Genomic DNA, 20,599 nt, shown 5'->3' with positions numbered 1-20,599 from the left:
GCTTTACCTGTGTAACCTCCCAACCACTCTGGGAGGGAGCGTCACCTCCATTTTACAGAGGATAAAACCTCGGGGAGGTTAAGTTCCTTATTCGACATCATACAGAAAATAAACAGCAAGGCTGAGACGCAAGCGCAGTGCAGGCCCTGGAACAGCTACGAATAAACGAAGAAGGGGGAGGATAAAAGGGAAAGAGACATCCTCAGCTTCGAAGATTCAAAGGGGGTGAGGGCTTTCCTCACAGCAGATGACTCCTGAGCGCATGAATAATTCATCGAAGCTGTCTGCTGAGAGCTGTTTCTTTTTGTGTGTGGTACATCTGGTCAGGGACAGCTGCCCACGACTGGGCCACAAATACGAAGACCCGTACCGCCTGCTCGTAAACACAGCTCAGGCAGCTCTCTGGTTCCTCACTCTGACGGCCGAAGGCTATTTTCACTCCCAGGGGAAGGTGGGGTTCTCTCTTTTGTTTGTGCACACGTATACACACAAAACAAACAAAAATAAATCCCACATATGTGACGTGAAGTCTCTTTGATATACGTTCTTGGAATTGCTTTTCTTCTTGAGCATCACACCCCTGCCTCCTTCTGGAAAGAATTCTCCATCAGGGATCGTTGCTTCCTCCAACCTTATGTCGATATTCAGACTCAGTTTCACTCCTGGTCTGGTCTTGATGCTGCAGGCTTTATTCCTGCAGACATTTTTGGCTGGAGTATGTGAGGACTGGAGGGTGGCAGTAGAAATAAGAATCTGGGGGTGGCAAGAAGGAATAAAAAAAGAGAGACTCCATCTGCCACAAAACCTCTTCCAGCTGAGAGTAGAAAACAGAAGTTTTTATACGGGTCCCAACACAACCCTTAAAAGAAAAAAAAAAAAAAAAGAACGAAAACAAAGAACAAGGGAATATCTGCTTGAAGGAGGCTCCCCATGTGATGAAACCTCTATAGCAGTGGTCCCCAACCTTTTTGACACCAGGGACTGGTTTCATGGAAGACAATTTTTCCACGGCCCAGGGATGAGGGGGTGATGCGAAGCCCATTTCCTAACAGGCCACGGACCAGTACCAGGCCGTGGCCCGGGGATTGGGGGCCACAGCTCTACAGGACCGAGCAGCGAGCAGGATACTGGACTGAACTACTCCAGCGGGTACTCCTACAGAGAATACAATGTGAACAGTCCTATGGGAGATATGCAACTTGAGCTGCTGCCGGCGGGCTACGGTCTGTCTGGATGCACCCATGGAGAAGCAGAAGTATGGGGTCAGAACAGAAAGTATTTTATCGCCATCCTATTAAAGGAAACTGAGACTCTGATACAGTAACTTGCTCATGTAACCACAGAGTGGTCATTTGAACTAAGGCATCCTTATTCCCAGCCTACAAAATAAGCAATAGAGCCTGATGACTAGATTAAAGCCCTAGAAATTACTAATTTAGGAATATTCCAGCACAAGGACTTGAGCAATATAGGTTGGTGAGGAGGAAAAACCTGAGCCAGCTGTAAGACCCCTTGTGAAAGAGTCAGAGGGTGCTTCCAGTCCAACGCATAACGTTCAAAGGGGCAAGAACGTCCAGGCTTGGTCTGGCAGATGTATTTCAGGAGGTCAGGGACAAAGAGATAGCGTGTTACAATGCAAAGTCAGACCTGGGTTAGACTATCAGCCTGCTTTTCTCATTTTCTAGCTGTGTAACCTTGGGTTAAAACCATTGCTACCTCAAAGGATTACTGTGAACTTTCAGTGGGGAAAAAGTCTCTACTTTCATAGAGTAGATGGCTCAATACATAGCTATTATTTCTTTCTGTGGCCGCTGAGGGTTAGGCATCAATACAGGGTGTTCGTTACCTAAGGCAGGTGCTGATATCAAGACCCAGGTGACTAGATTGTTCTCAACAGGTCCCAGCAAAAGGAGAGCAATGTTGCTTGCATTGAGGAAGAGTTTGGGGGGCTAAGAGTTGGGTAGCCCTTCTGAACCCAGCCTGGGGGTGAGGGTGGACCAGGTGGACAGAGAAGATCTTTAGTCCTGAAGAGTTAAAGTGCTAGGCAAGGAAAAAAGTACTCAGTTTCTTCATGTGAAAAATGGAAATAAAGTTGATAAAGTGATTAAATGAAATAGGCTCTTAAATGAAAGAAGGTAGTCAAATGTTAATTTCCTGCTTCTCCTCAGATCCCAACTCTTGGCTAAAAAAACACTCACTGGGTGATTAGGCTGTAATAACTTACCTGAGAGTTTTATAGATATAATCCAGTTTTAAGAACGGCACTAAATTAAAAAATAACCCATTACATGACTGAATCTTTTAACATACCAGATTCTCGTCCGATAAGGAAGAAAAGCCTACTGTATTCATCACAAAGATCTCACAAAGAACCCTAAGGCTCTATCACAGACAACTAATATCCTTGCTCTGATAATTAAATCACTAGACATCTAATAAAATAATCCTCTTAAAGAAAAATAAAGGCTCAAGGGAATATATCCTGTCATAGACAAAGCCATTGACAAAATACACACTTGATTATTTGTTACCCCTTTAAGACTCCCCCACTCCCAATCTCCTTTCCTCCCTGAGCTTGTGATACATGGGCTAGTGTCTCCATCCTTGTCTCAGCCCTCTGTGACTATCTGGTTGCATGCCTGTCCCCTCCATCAGGCCATGACGTGTGAGCACTGGGACTCTACCGTTCATCTTTGTAGCCCCAACTGGTTATGACAGGGTATGCTGTCGGGTTATGTACAATGTAAGTGCTCAGTAAGGTTTGCTGAATGAATAATGTGTGAATGAACAAATGAATCTTGCTACCAAAGAAAGCAAGCTCAGAGAATGTGGTTTCTACATTTTCGTTGTACTTAAATTCTACATAGTAAGAGGATGGATTCAGTCAGTACCTTTTAAATATGTGATTTTTAAAAAAGATATTTGGAGCAAGAGTAATTTTTGCTACATCTCAAGAATTTGTTTTCTTGGTGGGAACACCTCTAATCCTACAAGTAAATAATTCAGTTCAAAGCAAATTGCTTTCTGGTTACTTCCCCCCCGCCCCCCTCTCATACCTATTTCTTAAAATGCCGAGGTACTTCTTGGACCCAATTCTCACATTTATGAAAGCTTTGAGACTGGTGGGTTTGTAGAGTTTTTTTCCCTCTGCCTTTTTATTCATTTCTTATTTCACTTTTCCCCACCATTTTTTTTTTCATTGAACATACATTGCTCTTCATTAGGGATAAAATTAAGGGGAAAAACAAAAACAAAATCCCCAAAGCTTTTAAATGACAAAGATTTGGGGAAAACAGGAAATTCCACACAGGAAACAAATATTATACCAAAGAACTTAGCAGTAAATGGAGGCTCATTAACCTTTTCCAAAGAAGATATAAATAACAGAATTCCTGGGGCAAGACATCTAGTCCAGGCACAACAAGCTATATAATTTGCAGAGCCCAGTGTGAAAATGCAGAACTCCCTGTTCAAAAATTATTAAGAACTTCAAGATAGTAATAGTGGAGTGTTCTCAAACTCCCAGCCTCAAGCAATCTTCCTGCCTCAGCCTCTCAAAGTACCAGAATTACAGGTGCGAACCACCACTCCCCACCAAGCAGAGTGTTAACCAAGTCCAGGCCCTTCTGGGTGTAGGGCTCAGTGGGACTGTACAGTCCCATGTCCATGAAGCTGGTCCTAAGTCTAGGAGTTCCCAAACCCGCTGGTTGTCAGAATCACCTGAGGACCTTTTCTTAAAGAATTGAGATACAATACTACCACAGATTTCACAATTTTAAAGTTCAAAATTCAGTGGCTTTTAGTATATTCACAAAGTTTTACAACTATCATCACAATCTAATTCCAGAACACTTTTACCACTCCAGAAAGAAACCCTGTACTCATTAGCAGACATTCTCTATTCCCCTACTCTCAACTACCAACCTACTTTCTCTGTGGACTTGCCTATTCTCAACTTTCATATAAATGGAATAATAAAGTATGTGGTTGTCTATGTTTTCTTTCACTTAACATGTTTCGAAGCTTTGTATCTGTGTTGCAGCATGTATCAGTCAGTACTTCGTACAATTTTATGGCTGAATAATATTCCATTATACGTATATATCATATTTTGTTTATTTCTTGATGGACATTCGGGTTGTTTCTACTTTTTGGTTATTATGAATAATCTGCTATGAACAGTCTCGTACAAGTTTTTGTGTGAACATATGTCTTCATTTCTTTCTGGAATATGCCTAGGAGTAGAATTGCTAGGTCACAGGGTAACTCTTAGGTTTAACTTTTTGAACAACTGCCACACTGTTTTCTGAAGTGGCTGTATCATTTTCTGTTCCCACAAGCAAAGTATAAGGTGGGACATATGAACAATGTGTTTTTCCACATCCTTGCCAGCATCTGTTATTGTCCATCTTTTTGATTGCAGCCACTCTAATGGATATGAAGTGGTATATCAGTTTGGTTTTGGTTTGCATTTTTCTTATGGCTAATGGAATTGAGCATCTTTTCATGTGCTTACTGGTCATTTGTATGTCTTCTTTGGAGAAATGTCTATTCAGATCCTTTGCCCACTTTTTTATTTTTATGTTTTTGAGACAGAGTCTCACTCTGTTGCCCGGGCTAGAGTGCTGTGCCATCAGCCTAGCTCACAGCAACCTCAAACTCCTGGGCTCAAGCAATCCTTCTGCCTCAGCCTCCCGAGTAGCTGGGACTATAGGCATGAGCCACCATGCCCGGCTAATTTTTCTCTATATATATTTTTTAGCTGTCCATATAATTTCTTTCTATTTTTAGTAGAGATGGGGTCTTGCTTTTGCTCAAGCTGGTCTCGAACTCCTGACCTCAAGCGATCCTCCTGCCTCGGCCTCCCAGAGTGCTAGGATTACAGGCGTGAGCCACCGGCCTCTTTGCCCACTTTTAAAATGGATTGTCTCTTTGTTGTTGTTGAGCTCTTTATACATTCTGGATTCTAGACCTTTATCAGATATAAGATTTGAAAATATTTTCTCCTGTTCTGTGGCAGGTACTTTAAAAAACTATTGATTCCTCAAACCTAAATAAGATCTACTGAATCAGCACCTATATGGGAAAAAAAAAAATTCAGGTGATTCTGATGACCCACCAGATTTGGGAATCAATGATCCAGGCCTGTGTTTTTCAAACTTTAATGTGCCTACAAATCACCTAGGGATCTTGATAATGCAGATTCTGAGAAAAATAGAATCATCGTTAGAACACCACAGTAATAACTGTTGCAAATATGATGAACTGATGAATGCCTAAATTAGTGGGCAAAAGTGTGTGTTTTTTTTTAATTTAAGCATATTATGGGAGTACAAGTGTTTAGATTATGTATATTGTCCTTGCCCCACCCGTAGTGGGCAAAAGTTTAAGGAGAAAAAGGGTATTTGCATATCATCAAAGTATTTCCCAAATATTTATTACTTACAAAAACAAAGATGGTAATTTTACTGTTGAGAAACTTGGCAGATACCACCTTAATCAAGTGATCAAGGTTAACATAACCAGTAATAAGACGTTAACACTATGTGCCTTCTGACATATCATGATGAGAAAAACATATCACGCTGAGAAAAACATAGCACCTTTGTGGTATTCTTCCACAAAACTGATAACCTCAGTCTAACCATGAGAAAACATCAGACAAACCCAAATCGAAGGACATTTTACAAAATACCTAACCAGTACTCTTTAAAAGTATCACGGTTATAAAAGACAAAGACACTGAGAAACTGTCACAGATTGGAGGAAACTCGAGACGTGACACTCAATCTAATGTGGTATCCTGTATTGAATCCTGAATAAATTTAGGACATTAGTGAAAAACAGGTGAAATCCGAAGTTTGTAGTTTAAGTTAATATAATAGCATTGTACCAGTGTTAAATGCTTAGTTTTGATAATTGCACCATGGTTATGTAAGATGTAACTTTAGTGAAAGCTCAGTGAATGATATATAGGAACTTTCTGTGCTATTTTTGCAATCCTTCTGTAAGTCTGAAATTATTTCAAAACAAAAAGTTTTTAAACTATTCTGATCCTGTAAGTCTGGTGAAAGCCCCAGATTCTGCCTAACAAGTTCCCAGCAGAGGCTGATGCTGCTGGCTCACAAATGCCACTCCAAGTAGCAAGAGTTTAGACCCATGGTTCTCAAACTTAACCTTGCAACCCTTTAAAAACCCTGGAGGGTTTTTAAAAACACATTGTTGGGTCTTTCTCCCAGAGTTTCTGATTCAGTAAGTCTAGGGTGGGGCTCAATAATTTGCATTTCCAACAACTTCCCAGGTGATGATGATGAGCCAAGAATGGTTTTTACATTTTTCAAGGGTTGTAAAAAAAATTTAAAAGACAAGAATATGAAACACCAACTATATGTGGTCTTCAAAGGCTAAAATATTTACAGAAAATGGTTGCTGAGCCCTGTACCCTTGCTCCTCAGAAAGAAGCTTTTAAAAGACACTAATGGCTAGGTCTACCACTCAAAGATCCTTAACTGATCTGGCATGGTTCTCAGTATCAATATTTAAAAAATTCTCCTTAATTCTGATGTGTAGCTAGGCTTGAGAATTACTGATTTAGACTATCTGCCTACCTCAGAAAAAAAACCCGCTCTTCAGCCATCCTGGAGAGTTAGGAATGAGCCCAAACGAATGTTGAGGAGCATTTATGCACCTTAAAACTCATTCCAAAAAGTTGAGCTACTCTTTTGTGAAGGTTATCAAACCCCAAACAAAAATCAGTATTTCTTCCTTTCACCTGTCCCCTCCCAAGTGGCTATAAATGAGCACTGGATTATATATCAGTAATAATCGCAAAGCACCACAAACAAACAAAAAGAGTCAAGTGTAACTGTGCCAGGTGGTCTGAAAGAGAACAGCTAGTTCTGACAGAGACGCACCAGAGGCGGGATCAAGGTGAGATCTTCCCTGTGGAATGGCTGACAGGTAACAGGGCCAGGGTGCCAGAGAGCTAAGGGAAGGGGGATAGGTGAGGGACGAAGGAATGGCCATGCTGTCGAAGTGCCTAAGGACATACCACAACATACGTTTATCTTTGTCACGACCTCAACATTCTTTGGTTTCCTGTTTGAACATAATTAGGGTCAGGGGTCTCTCTAGTATCTGGCCGACCCCTTTACACTCTTATCCTTTGCCTATCCCTCCTCTGCCAAAGAGAAGGCTTAGCTGAGGCTGCTCTCCTTGTCAAGGATCTCAGGGCCTCGTTTTAGCCCCTTCTGAGAAAGGCCTTTTTGTTCTCCTACCTGTGCTCTCCTCTGCCTGGTTGAAGCCACAGATCTGGCAGATGCTCTGGACCCACTTGTTCATGTCCTCCTCTGTCTCAGCCACCAGGTAAAAGGTGCGCTCACTGGTCTTGATGTCAAACACAAAGCTATCCTGCAGCTCCTTCTTGTTAAAGGTCAGGCCTGCATCCACCTGCTCACAGAAGTTAAGGTTGATGATCCGCAGGGGCTTCTTGGAGTGATCATTCTTGTAGTATTCCAGAACATCTGGGTCACCGCTCATCCGGCCACTCCGCAGGATGAACCAGCGTTTCTTCCAGGCCTAAATTGCACCAAGAAGGAGTAAGAAGAGGGAGAAAAAGTGATTAGTTATTTCAAAGCTTTTAATAGGTCTTCAGATATCATAGGGTAAGGAAGGGGACTGTTGGACCTGCAGGCTGCATGTGCCTGTCTTCCTTTCAGATTTCCCCAGAGTTTTCCCCACTTTGGCATTTCAACTGCTTGTATATCTTTCACTCCTTTGAGTTCCAAGCATCTTGAGGTTAGGGTCCTGTGTGGCCAACAACTGCTTGGTAGGTGCTTAACACATATGGGAATTCAGTAAAGATCTGTTGATTTTTTTGATTCAATGAATATGTTAATTTATTTAAACTAATAGATGCAATTTTAAAATGTAAGTGAGCTTTCACAGTAGGAAGTAGAAAAGGAGGTCAGCAAGAGGATTACAGGGAAAAAAAAAAGAATAAGATAAAGGTATGCAGTGGATTTCCTATGATGTGACTTCTTTAGCATCTTGTTCCCTTCATTCTGATAAATGCAGTGACCATATAATAAATATTTATAAGGGGTCTGAGAGCTTCAGCTGAAAGGTGTCCCATGATACAGAAATGAAAAATTACTGTTGGATTACTGATACATTATACAAGGAGAACATGGAAATGTGAGTCCTGAATATGCTAATAAAGAGAAGGCTTTTTCAGGACTGTTATTGTATCTGTACACAATCTCATATAAAAATTAACTCAAAATAGAATTATATAGGCTGGGTGCTGTGGCTCACTCCTGTAATCCTAGCACTCTGGGAGGCTGAGGGAGGAGGACTACTTGAGGTAAGGTGTTTTGAGACCAGCCTGAGCAAGAGCAAGAGCAAGACCCCGTCTCTACTAAAAATAGAAAAAATTAACCGGGCATGGTGGCATGCACCTGTAGTCCCAGCTATTTTGGAGGTTGAGGCAGGAGTATTGCTTGAGCTCACAAGTTTTAGGTTGCTGTGAGCTAGACTGATGCCATGGCACTCTAGCCTAGGCAACAGAGCGAGACCCTGTCTCAAAAAAAAAAAAAAAAATAGAACAACAGACTTTTATGGCATGATCGTAGCTTACAAAAATCTCAAACTCGAGTAGCTGGAAGTGTAAGCACACACCACCATGCACAGTTATGTTTTTAAATTCGTTTTTGTAGAAATGGGATGTTGCCCAGGCTGGTCTTCGACTCTTGGCCTCAAGCAACCCTCCTACCTCAATCTTCCAAAGTGCTGGGATTACAGGCATGAGCCACCAAACCTGGCCTGGGATCACAGACTTAAATGTAAAATACAAATAGAAGGTAGAAACCTATAAAAACACATGACCTAATGGGGTTTATTCCAAGAGGTAAGGCTGATTCAATATTTGAAATCAGTCAATGTAATCTACCATATTAACAGGCTAAAGAAGAAAAATCACATGGTTTATAGCATTCATTGCAGAAAAAAATATTTGACAAAAGTTAACATTCATGATAAAAACTCCCAGAAAAATGGAAATAGAGGAGAATTTCTTCAACTTGATTAAGAACATCAACAAAAGACCAGTATCCAATGTTGTTTTTAGTTTTGAAAGACTGCATGCTCTCCCCCTAAGCTCAGGAATAAGGCAAGGATAGCTGCTCCTCTCATTTTTATTCAACATATTAATGGAAGTTCTAGTCAGGGCAATAAAGCAAGAAACATATATAAAAGGCACAAAAGATTGGAAAGGAAGAAAAAAATCTGTCCCTATTTGCAGATGACATGATTGTCTACACACAAAATCCCAAGGAAGCTACAGAAAAAAACTCCTAGGACTAATAAGTGAGTCTAGCAAGGTCACAGGACACAAGATAAACACACAAAAATCAGTTTTCTTCTATATACTACTAATGAACATGTGGACATAGAATATAAAAATACGAAGGCATTTATAGTCACTTTTAAAAACTGAAAAGCTATATATCTAAGAAAACATATGCAGGGCATATACATACTGACAACTACACAATGCTGATGAAAGAAATCAAAGAAGATCTAAATAAATGGACAGACCTACAGTTCATGGATTACAAACTCAACATAGGCTCGACGCGGCGGCTCACGCCTGTAATCTTAGCACTCTGGGAGGCCGAGGCAGGCGGATCATTTGAGCTCAGGAGTTCCAGAGCAGCCTGAGCAAGAGTGAGACCCCCGTCTCTACTAAAAATAGAAAGAAATCGGCTGGACAACTAAAAATATACACAGAAAAAATTAGCCAGGCATGGTGGCGCATGCCTGTAGTCCCAGCTACTCGGGAGGCTGAGGCAGAAGAATTGCTTAAGCCCAGGAGTTTGAGGTTGCTGTGAGCTAGGCTGATGCCACGGCACTCTAGCCCGGGCAGCAGAGTTGAGACTCTGTCCCCCCTCCCCCCCCACCCCCCCCAAAAAAAAAACAGACAGAAAAAACTCAACAGCACATCTCCCCAAATTGACATACAGGTTTAACATATTTCCTATCATCCCAGCAAAAAGTTTTTGTAGATGTAGATAAGATTGCTCTAAAATGTATATGGAAAGGCAAAGAAAGCACAATAGCAAAACTGAATTTGAAAAATAATAAAATGAGAGAAATCAGACTACCAGATTTTAATACTTACTGCATAGCTACAGTAATCAAGACTACATGGCACTGGGGGAGAGAGAGATGTATAGAACAATGGAATAGGTGGTTTCTCCGCCTTTTGGCTACAATCAAGTGTAGAAAAATGGAAGACCAGAAAACCAAGAAATAGATCCACACAATATGTCCAACTGATTTCTGACAAAGGTGCAAAAGCAATTCAATGTAAAAAAGATACCCTTTTTAAGAAATGGTGCTGAAGCAACTGGGCATCCATGCGGGGTGGAGAGGTAGAAGACCTCAACCTAAGTCTCACACTATATACAAAAACTAACTCAAGGCTGGGTGTGGTGGCTCATGCCTGTAATCTGGAGGCCGAGGCAGGAGGATCACTTGAGGTCAGGAGTTTGAGACCAGCCTGAGCAAGAGCAAGAGCAAGACACCGTCTCTACTAAAAACAGAAAAACTAACTCAACATGAGTCATGGACTTAAGTGTAAAATGTAGAACTATAAGGCATTTAGTAAACAGTTGGAAATCTTTGGGATCTAGGGTGCTTCTCATGACAAATCAACAAGCTCCTTCTATAGTATTCAGTAAAAATAAGCACAAATTCTGCTGAATGCTTTGGGGGATAAAGAAAAAAGGCAAGAACCAAATATTCCTTTGAAGTAACTTACAATATTTACAAAGTTGAAAGAAGACATTATTAATACATATGCCTAAAATAAAGCAGATTTTTTATAAGTACCATAAAGAGAGACAGAATATATACTATGAGACCACTGAAGCAGGGAATCAAACTTTTGGTGGTGGTGGGAGGAATAAACATGAATAAAGAGGAAGGTATGGTTTTATACATGGTTTTGCAAAGGAAGGAGAAAAGGGCATTTTTAATAGCACATACAGTATAACCAACGCCTGGGCATAGGAAAAGATAAGACAGGTTCAGAGAATGTAGAATAGTCTCTTTTCAATGTGGAAAAGAAGGAAGAAGGGAAGAGTTTGGAGGTCTTGGAAAACCTTGAATGCCACTCTAAGAAGTTTCATCTTTCCTTTATTGGTAACGGGGAGCTACTAAAGAGTACAGATCAGCAGAGAAATGTTAACTGGTACTGTGCTCTCATCTGGCAGAGTGAGGAAGATGAACCAGAGAAAGGAAAACTATTTAGGAAGCTGTTGCAATAGTCTGTAACAGTGAGAGGAGACGGCAATCTAAATCAGGATAATAATAATGGAGACAAAGAGGAAAAGACAATGTATTAATAAGTCACTTTACTTAACAATGGGGTTTAAAGAAGTATATGGCACAGAGCCGACTGTCAAGAAAAGTTGAAACAAAGTTAGAATTTGTGTCTAGGAGCAAGGGTACGCCAACACCTTCTCTGATGAAATAGAAGTGACTGTTTTCCTTTTGTACCCAAATCCAGTCAGAAAACAAACCATTTCACAACCATCCAGACCACAGACAAAAAGTGGGTACATACGACCTGGAAGTTGCATCACTCCTAGCTGTTGAGCAGAGAGTACATGTCACGTGAACCTATCTTCTCTGTCCTTTGGGTCAGATCCTAAGGTCTTCAACCATGTAGAGCAAGGCCATGACTTCCTCTTATTGCTCTTGGCACCCAGAAAACTTAGGTGGGCCCCAATTTAGCTTCGCAATGGCCAGATCACATGAGGAATGTCATGTTCCATCCTGGTGGTAATGAGGGACTAGAAGTTCCATCATGCTAGGATTCAGTGAGATTCGCTTGGAGTCATGATGGTAATGTTCTGACACAGTGAAGACCAATTTGATTTATTTTGGGCGGCTCAACATACTAGAGTTAAGTGAGTGCCAGCAGGGGCATGCTAAGGAAAGGCAGACTACACAGGGGCTCAAAGAATGGACCGACAGACAAAAGACTAAGGTCTTTTTCAACCTTGAGAGACTTACGTATTTTTAAGCAAGAAAATATGATATGGTAACATCTCATTTAATCAGATTATTCAGATTCTTGGAACAGAGGGATGTGTTCTTCCGAATAACCAAGTATTAACCAGAACCCCTTTGACAGTTGAAAATGTTTCTAAAACTCCAGAATCTTCTGCCCTGCCTTAGGTAATATACCAAAGATAACAAAACTCTTCTTTGAATGACTAAGGACTTCTCAGAGTCTCAAATCATCTTTCCTGATATCAAATCTCACATGCCTTGTGACTAAAGTTGTAGAAGGGGCAAGACATTTCTTGGAAGAGGGTTTTGCATAACTCCTAGAAATGGGTGTGTCCTCTTAACTTCCCTCTTTCTGATGAGGGTAAAGCCAAAAACTGCCAATAAACCAGGAGAATCCTGTCAAGTGAGGATTACAGTTGATCTAAGTCTAACTGAGGTTACTGGATAATATCAATAAATTGAACCTATTAGGTATATTAAGAGCATAATACTTGCATCTTCAAAAAACTCTGCTTTGTTAAAAAAATTCACCAATAACATACACAGACACACAAACACACAAATACTCTCACACTTCTCTTAGTTAAAGTTCCAGGTGGTGATGTGGTTTGGGATCTAGGGTGCTTCTCATGACAAATCAACAAGCTCCTTCTATAGTATTCAGTAAAAATAAGCTCAAACAACCACAAAGACACAGGAGAATGTGATCTGACTTCTCAGTATATGATGCACAATTACACCGAATATATTCCAGCATGAAGCACACTAGGCCAGTCTTATGTCCCGTAATAGTTAACAGCTAACATTACAAGTGTCCAGTGGGGTCATGTAACAATCACACATTTCTGGAGGAGGAAGGGCTTTTTGCTTTCCCTCCTCTAGGAATCCTTCAACTACTCTGGACTACATGGGCTTTATTACATTCTGAGGAAATTTTAAAAAGGGCAATTGCTGAGCTCTTGCTACATGCCATGTGCTTTCTATCCATCATCACATTTAATCCTCAAACCAATGCTATAAGGTAAATATGATCCCCTTTTTACAGATGAGCAAAATGAGGTTCATAGAGATTAAACAACTTACAGAGATCACAGCTCCAGACGATCTTGTCCAGTGGGTCAGGGCTAGGACCCAGAAAGAACTTGAGGTGACACTAACGCAGATGAACTGCTGACTTGAGAAACACTGGCCATATAATTTCTGAATTCAAGTTCATAGTTAATTGGTGATGGCAGATGGCAATAATGGGACAAGAATCTAGGTCTCAGGTCCTAGTCTAGAGTTATTTCCACTCCTCAAATGCAAATCTCCTAGGAGAGGGCAACGTACTTACTGTATTTGGTCCAACTCTTTCGTGTGAGTAGTACAGTCTCTGTTTCCAAATGAACTTTATTTGTTCCTAGGGCACAGAATGAACTGTATCTTACCACAAGCCTGTTACATTCTGAGGTCAGGGGTTTTTGTATCTGCAGCATTTAGGACAGTACTAGATGCTTGCTATGCATTACAAAACTCTCCAATGAACGTTATACCAAAGGAACAAAAGGAAAGAATGTCTATTTGCTCCTCTTTTGGTAACAGCAAACAAAACTTCTGTTAGATGACCTGTTAATGTAACCCCCTCTCTATCCTGGGTAGGATGGTACACAGACATAATAACACAAAAGATCACCTGGAAAGTTCACACCCTTTATGGGAAACTGACTCCAACTATAGCTTCAGGGGGTAGATCATGGGAGCCTAGATTAAGCCAGTCAATGCCATTTCATCCTACAGGCCACAGTGATTGGTTCAGCAATGGGCACATGATCCAAGCTAGCTCAAAAAGAGTCATTAAAATTCAACTCCAGGACCTCTGTTTGTGTTACTCAAAGTGGGCTCACTTTGTCACTAGACAGAGGGATGTGATGATGTGAACTTGAAATTACAGGAACCACTATTTGGAGCCTAAGAACACCCCACCCAGAGAAAGCAGAATTAAAAGATGGATCCTATTGAAATGTGAGTCCTAAATCAAGCTGATCCTGAAGCCAGGTTTTTCCATTCGACTTTTGGGGGTAAGTGACTCAATAAACTCTTTTTCTCATTTAAGGCAACTCAAGTCAATGTCTAATCAATACAGCCTTTAAGCATGTGTCCTATACTGAGACCCAGAACCAGTGTGCTACCACAAAAGTAACTCAAGGGTCTGTTCCAAGAGCCCTGGTCATATTCATTATTCAATTCACTATTTCCTTCACTTTCAGTTTATTTTCCATTAGTATTTATTCCCACCTACACAAACCCTCTTCTCCTTCCTCTTTTTATATTTCCAATCATTTAATCAATATTTGTCAAGCCTGTTAATGCTAGATCCTTCAGGAACTCATAATTTATGGAAAGGATGGACAGGCACAGTCCACAGGTAACTCAGTACACTGAGGTCAGTGCTCTAGTATCTGTACGAACAGAGGTTTGCGGGTGCTCAGAGGAGAGAACTACTCTGCTCGGGAAGAGTCAGTAAAAGTTTTATAGTACAGGTGACACCTGGATGGATCTTGAAGGATGGGAAGAGTTTTGCTTGTGGAAGAAAAATGCTGGAGGGAGAAATTTTTAAGCTTAAGAGAATAATATGAGTATAACTGACTCTTGTTATTCCTGGTAGTTATGGTCAGTAAAATCCGCACAGTTAATTAGCGAATACTGAATCATTCCTCTAGGGGAAATATAGGATTAGGGTCCTGTGAGCCTGTGGTCATATTTTTGTCAACCAGTCAATAGATAACCATGTTTTATGTGTGTTTCTGCTTAAAGACACCTTATTTAATATATATTTTTGATTCATTAACACTGAACTCATGGCTAACAGCACTATAACTCGTGCCTGAACAAAGCTTATCTAACACATGTATTTTCTGAGAAAGGCAAACCACAGCCTTCTTGTGCTTAGAAACACTAGGTAGAACTTCAGTACTATGCTTGGGCATCATTTCAAATAGTGAAATTACTAATAAAAAGGACAAAAATGGAAAATCCATGGGATCTGATATACCATGAAAAAGACACTTGTTTTTAGTATGAAAACTGAAATAAGAAGGCAGAGCATTGCCTTGTTCCATCTTGGCTGGGAATGTGTATGTCAGGTGACTTGAATTTTTCACTGTTCTGTACGTGTACATGTCTGTGATTAACCACAAAAGCATGCTATCTTGGTTCATTCAGGCTGCTAAAACAAAACACCTCAGACTGGTTCATCTATAAACAATAGAAATTTATAGCTCACAGTTCTGGAGGCTGGGAAGTCTAATATCAAGGCACCAGCAGATGTGGTGTCCGGTGAAGGCCCTGTTTATGATACAGATGGTGCCTTCTCTGTATCCTCTAAAGGTAGAAGGGGTCCAACAGTCTCCCTTAAGCCTCTTGTACAACGGCACGAATCCCATTCACAAGGGCTCTGCTCTCATGACCTACCTGATGACCTCCTAAAGGCCCCAACCTCTTAATACCAACACATGAGGGATTAGATTTCAACATACAAATTTTGGAGAGTCACAAACATTCAGACCATAGCATACAGTGAGTATTGATTTGGGGTTACAAATAAATTTTAGTGAGTAGGCAAATTCACAAATACAGAATGTGGATTGTGTGAATATGAGGATTGACCATATGTGAAAAAGTTTGGTATGCTCAGATAATAAAGCTAAGTTTGGTAAAGCTGATGGGGGGAGGGTGAAAAACAGTGTGGGAAGGAAATTACTGAAGGTAAGGTTGGAAAGGTAGTTTGGGGCTATTTAAAGTAGGGCCTGACATGTTCGGTTTTACTTTTTTTTTCCATAGGTCAGTTGTCCTCAATGTCAAATATTACTATAAAATAAAAAATATGAGAATTCCTCCACAGAACAGTAACATATTTTTAGTATTTGTTAACTAATAAAGAAAAGCTACTATGAATTCATTAACTCAATAATTCTGTTAACCACTATATCCACATATTTTTGTTTAAAAAACTACAAATTCATGGGGAACACTTATTCAGTCCATAAGCAACACTCAGGTGGGTGTGTATCTCGAAGGACCGAGGACATCGTAGTGTGCCGTGTGAGAACTGTTGTCATGCACCCTGGGGAGCAACGCAGGCAGAGGGAACAGTATGTGCAAAGGTCATGAGGAGGAAGTGAGCTTGGCTCAAGGGAGGACTTGATGGGAGGTCACGGCTGTACCACAGTGAGCAAAGGGGAAAGTAGTATGGGGGAAAGGCAAGGGCAGATTGTGTGGGGCCTTACAGGCCATTTTATGACATTTAGATTTATCTTAAACAGAACAAGTTCCCTCAATAGGGGCATAATTAATAAATTGATACAGTGGCAAATGAAGAAATAAGCTTGAGACTAATGTAGTATGATACTATTTATATAATTGATATGACACTATTTATATGAAGTATCTTACGTGTTTATGTACACAAATATGCACACAATCACATATGTATGTGTACATATAGTATACACACACATGTTTTACCAATGCTTAGAAAAGCATTCCAAACTGTTACCAATTACCTGTCAAGCGGAATGGGTAAGAGAAGGGATACAAGGAATTTTCATATTTCAAACCATATAACTCTGTATTTTTATTTAAATAAACAGAACATGAGGTTTTAAATTTTTTCATAGTTGACATTCTAAATGATCATTCTGGTCTGTCATGATGTAGGGAAAATGCATGAGTAGGGAGCCCAGAAAGGTCACTGCCCAGGAAAACATGGTGATTTGGACCAGGACAGTGGTAAAGGGCATATACATTTCAGATATATTTCAGAGGCTGAAATGATTAACCTTTGTGACAAACTGAATATGCAGGATACAGGAGGGGGAGGAGGAATAAAGAAAGACTCCAAGATTTCCAGTTTGAGCAAGTGGGTGAGCTGTGTTATGAGTTACTGTAATAGGGAAGGGACTCCCAGCCACATCTCTCTGACAAGCCTCTTAACGGTGCATTCTATCCCTTCTTGGCCTCTACCACGTGAAAGACAAAGGAGCAAGATGAATTTGACATATGTGAGGGGGACAGGGTCACATCTGGGAAACCAAAGAGCCTTGTATCAGTAATTACATTGACTGAATTATATGAGATTGATTCCCCAAAGACCGGGTCAACCTTTTTGCAGAAGACTTGGAATCCATTAGCACAATTGCCTCTCCCATTGACAAAGCAACAAATAAGCTGTTGCCAACCCTTTGCATTTTGGAGACAAAAAGGTCATTCCATTGAGGGACCTCACTTTCATGTCCTCGAATGGTCTGATCTAAGTCACATTTAAACCACTGAATTAAGCAAAGGTTACCAGGGAAAACAGGGGCAAAGTCAGGGGAAGGATAGATAAATAATGCCCATGAATATCGTTAAACTGTTTCCTTTCCTCTAGAACAAAGCTTTCTCTCTTCAGTTCTCCCCATCTCCAAGACCTGGTTCCATATTTTCTTAAACAGATTTTATTGTTTTACTTCTTTGCTTTAAATCCTTCATTAGCTCACCACTGTCTTCAACAGTGGTATTTAAACTTCAGTTTCCATCAGACTCACTGAGATACCTGTTCAAATGCAAATTCCTAGGTCCCAGGCTCAACAGAGATTCAGACTTAGTAGGTCTAAGGACACAAATCTCGAATGGCTCCACTACAAATGTCCAAGGACCCCATTTTGAGAAACATTGCATTAAATCGTTAATGGTTGATACGATGTGGTCTTGACTTGGTGAACTGCACTAGAGGAATAAGTGGATCAGGAGTTTGGAGATTTGGTTTGAACTTCCAGCTCTGTCTCTGAAATGTGAACCTCGGGGGGAGAAACACTTTCCTGTTCTGGGCCATGTTTCTTCATCTATAATGTACAAGTGTTAACTTTGTTGTTCTCTACCTTCACTTCAATGTGTGACATTTTAAGACCACAAGAAAAGATACAGGGTTGGAAATGTCAGGTAGGGCTTCTGGACTATGCCAGACTGACCCTCCCAGAGGTACCCAGACTGTGAATATACACCCACATGAGCACAACATCCAGTGCTTCCTGGAGAGCATTTCACTACCCACCCGGAGTGCAGTACATAATGGAATTTGCTGATCACGAACTAATATAGTATCATGAAAAGCTGCTTCCAAGGTACAGTATGAACTGGGTATGGGGACCTTAAGGAACCTGGCTTCTTTTCTCTGGTCACATAACTCAAAAAAAAAAAAAAAAAAAAAAAAGGGCAGGGAAGTCACTCAAAAGATGGCAGGAGACTGAACCTAATTCCAAACATTAACTCAGGTGATCAAGTAAATGCCCTGTTTTGCTCCTGGGAGCCCCAATCTGTACCAGACTAGCTTCCTGGAGTATTATATGTATAGGGGAAAAACATTCCCATACAGAGATTCCATGGCCTCTCTATGAGCTACTGAAAAAGCTTTTGCTTTATTTATAAGGAGAAGTCAATATAAGCATTAAAAGAAAGACCCCTGGGTAGATCCCTCCTTTTTTGGTCTCCTTATCTAATTTAAAAAATCAACATTAGGACTTTTTGAAAAAGGCCATTCTCATTGGAGTTAAGTGATATCTCATTGTGGTTTTGATTTGCATTTCCCTGATGATTAGGGATGTTGAGCATTTTTTCATATGTTTGTTAGCCATTCTTATATCTTTTTTTTTTTTTTTTTTGAGACAGAGTCTCACTTTGTTGCCCGGGCTAGAGTGAGTGCCGTGGCGTCAGCCTAGCTCACAGCAACCTCAAACTCCTGGGCTTAAGCGATCCTACTGCCTCAGCCTCCCGAGTAGCTGGGACTACAGGCATGCGCCACCATGCCCGGCTAATTTTTTCTGTGTATATTTTTAGTTGTCCAGATAATTTATTTCTATTTTTAGTAGAGACGGGGTCTCGCTCAGGCTGATCTCAAACTCCTGACCTCAAGTGATCCACCTGCCTCGGCCTCCCAGAGGGCTAGGATTATAGGCGTGAGCCACCGCGCCCGGCCTCTTATATCTTCTTTTGAAAAATTTCTATTCTTGTCCTTTGCCCACTTTTTGATAGGGTTGTTTGATTTTTTCTTGCTGATTTTCCTGAGTTCTAAATAGATTTTTGTTATCAGTCCTTTATCTGATGTGTAGTATGCAAAAATTTTTTCCCATTCTGTAGGTTGTCTGTTTATTCTCGGGACTGTTTCTTTGGCTGTGCAGAAGCTTTTCAATTTAATCAGGTCCCATTCATTTATTTTTATTGTTGCTGTGATTGCCTTAGGGGTCCTCTTCATAAATTCTTTGCCTAGGCCAATGTCTGTAAGAGTCTTTCCTACATTTTGTTCTAGAATTCTAACAACATATGTTGGCGTGGATGCGGAGAGACAGGAACACTCATACACTGCTGTTGGGACTGCAAACTAGTGCAACCCCTGTGGAAAGCATTATGGAGATACCTTAAACAGATTCAAGTAGACCTACCATTCGATCCAGCAATCCCATTATTGGGCATATACCCAGAAGAACAAAAGTCATTCTATAAAAAAGACAACTGCACCCGAATGTTTATAGCAGCACAATTCACAATTGCAAAGATGTGGAAACAACCCAAATGCCCATCAATACATGAGTGGATTAGTAAAATGTGGTATATGTATACCATGGAGTATTACTCAGCTATAAGAAATAATGGTGATATGGCATCTCTTTTGTTCTCCTGGAGAGAGTTGGAACCCATTCTATTAAGTGAAGTATCCCAAGAATGGAAAAATAAGCACACATGTACTCACCAGCAAATTGGTTTCCCTGATCAGCACCTAAGTGCACATTTGGGAATAACACCAATTGGGTATCGGACTGAGGTGGGGGGTGGGGGAAGGGGATGGGTGTATACCTACTTGATGAATGTGTTGCGTATTGTCTGGAGAATGGTCACACTTGAATGTCCTGACCCGGGGGGATGCGGGGTGGGGGGGGGGGATGGGTGTATACCTACATGATGAGTGCATTGCGCACTGTCTGGGGAATGGACACACTTAAAGCTCTGATTTGGGGGCATGGGCGGTACATGGGCAATATATATAACCTGAACTTTTATACCCCCATAATAAGCTGAAATAAAAATAAATAAATAAATAAAATAATAAAAAAAATGGCATAGTATTTGCAAAAAAAAAAAATCAACATTATAAAGGTATAATTATACACAAGAAAATCCATCCATCTTAAGATTTCGGAGGGATGAATTCTGACAAATGTATATTCCATATGACCACCACCACAATTAAGATAGAACATTTTCCTCACCCCTTTCCACGTTAGTCCTCACTATCCACCCTGACCCCAAGCAACCACTGACCTGCTTTCTATCACTATAGATTAAATTTGTCTTTTCTAGAGTCTCAAAAAAGGAATCATACAGTATGTCTTCTTTTGTGCCTCGCTTTTTATGCACAACATGAAGTTTTTATGATTTATCCATATTGTTGCATGTATCAGTGATTTTTTAAATTGCTGAGTAGTTACAAATTTATGGGGGTATCATT

At 40.5% G+C, this 20,599-nt stretch overlaps 1 protein-coding gene across 2 annotated transcripts in view; it reads right to left on the bottom strand.

Annotated features, from left to right (window-relative positions):
• The window catches only part of GAB2 (GRB2 associated binding protein 2), a 156,028-nt gene that overhangs the window by 50,043 nt on the left and 85,386 nt on the right, over positions 1-20,599 (bottom strand). For both annotated transcript variants that reach the window (XM_045557268.1, XM_045557269.1), the window contains exon 2: positions 7,278-7,578. In XM_045557268.1, the coding sequence (XP_045413224.1) occupies positions 7,278-7,578 (301 nt within the window). The remainder of the gene's footprint in view (positions 1-7,277; positions 7,579-20,599) is intronic.

This window comes from Lemur catta, chromosome 7 (genome assembly GCF_020740605.2).
Source record: "Lemur catta isolate mLemCat1 chromosome 7, mLemCat1.pri, whole genome shotgun sequence".
Classification (NCBI taxonomy): domain Eukaryota; kingdom Metazoa; phylum Chordata; class Mammalia; order Primates; family Lemuridae; genus Lemur; species Lemur catta.
This window is presented reverse-complemented; position numbering and strand designations above follow the sequence as displayed.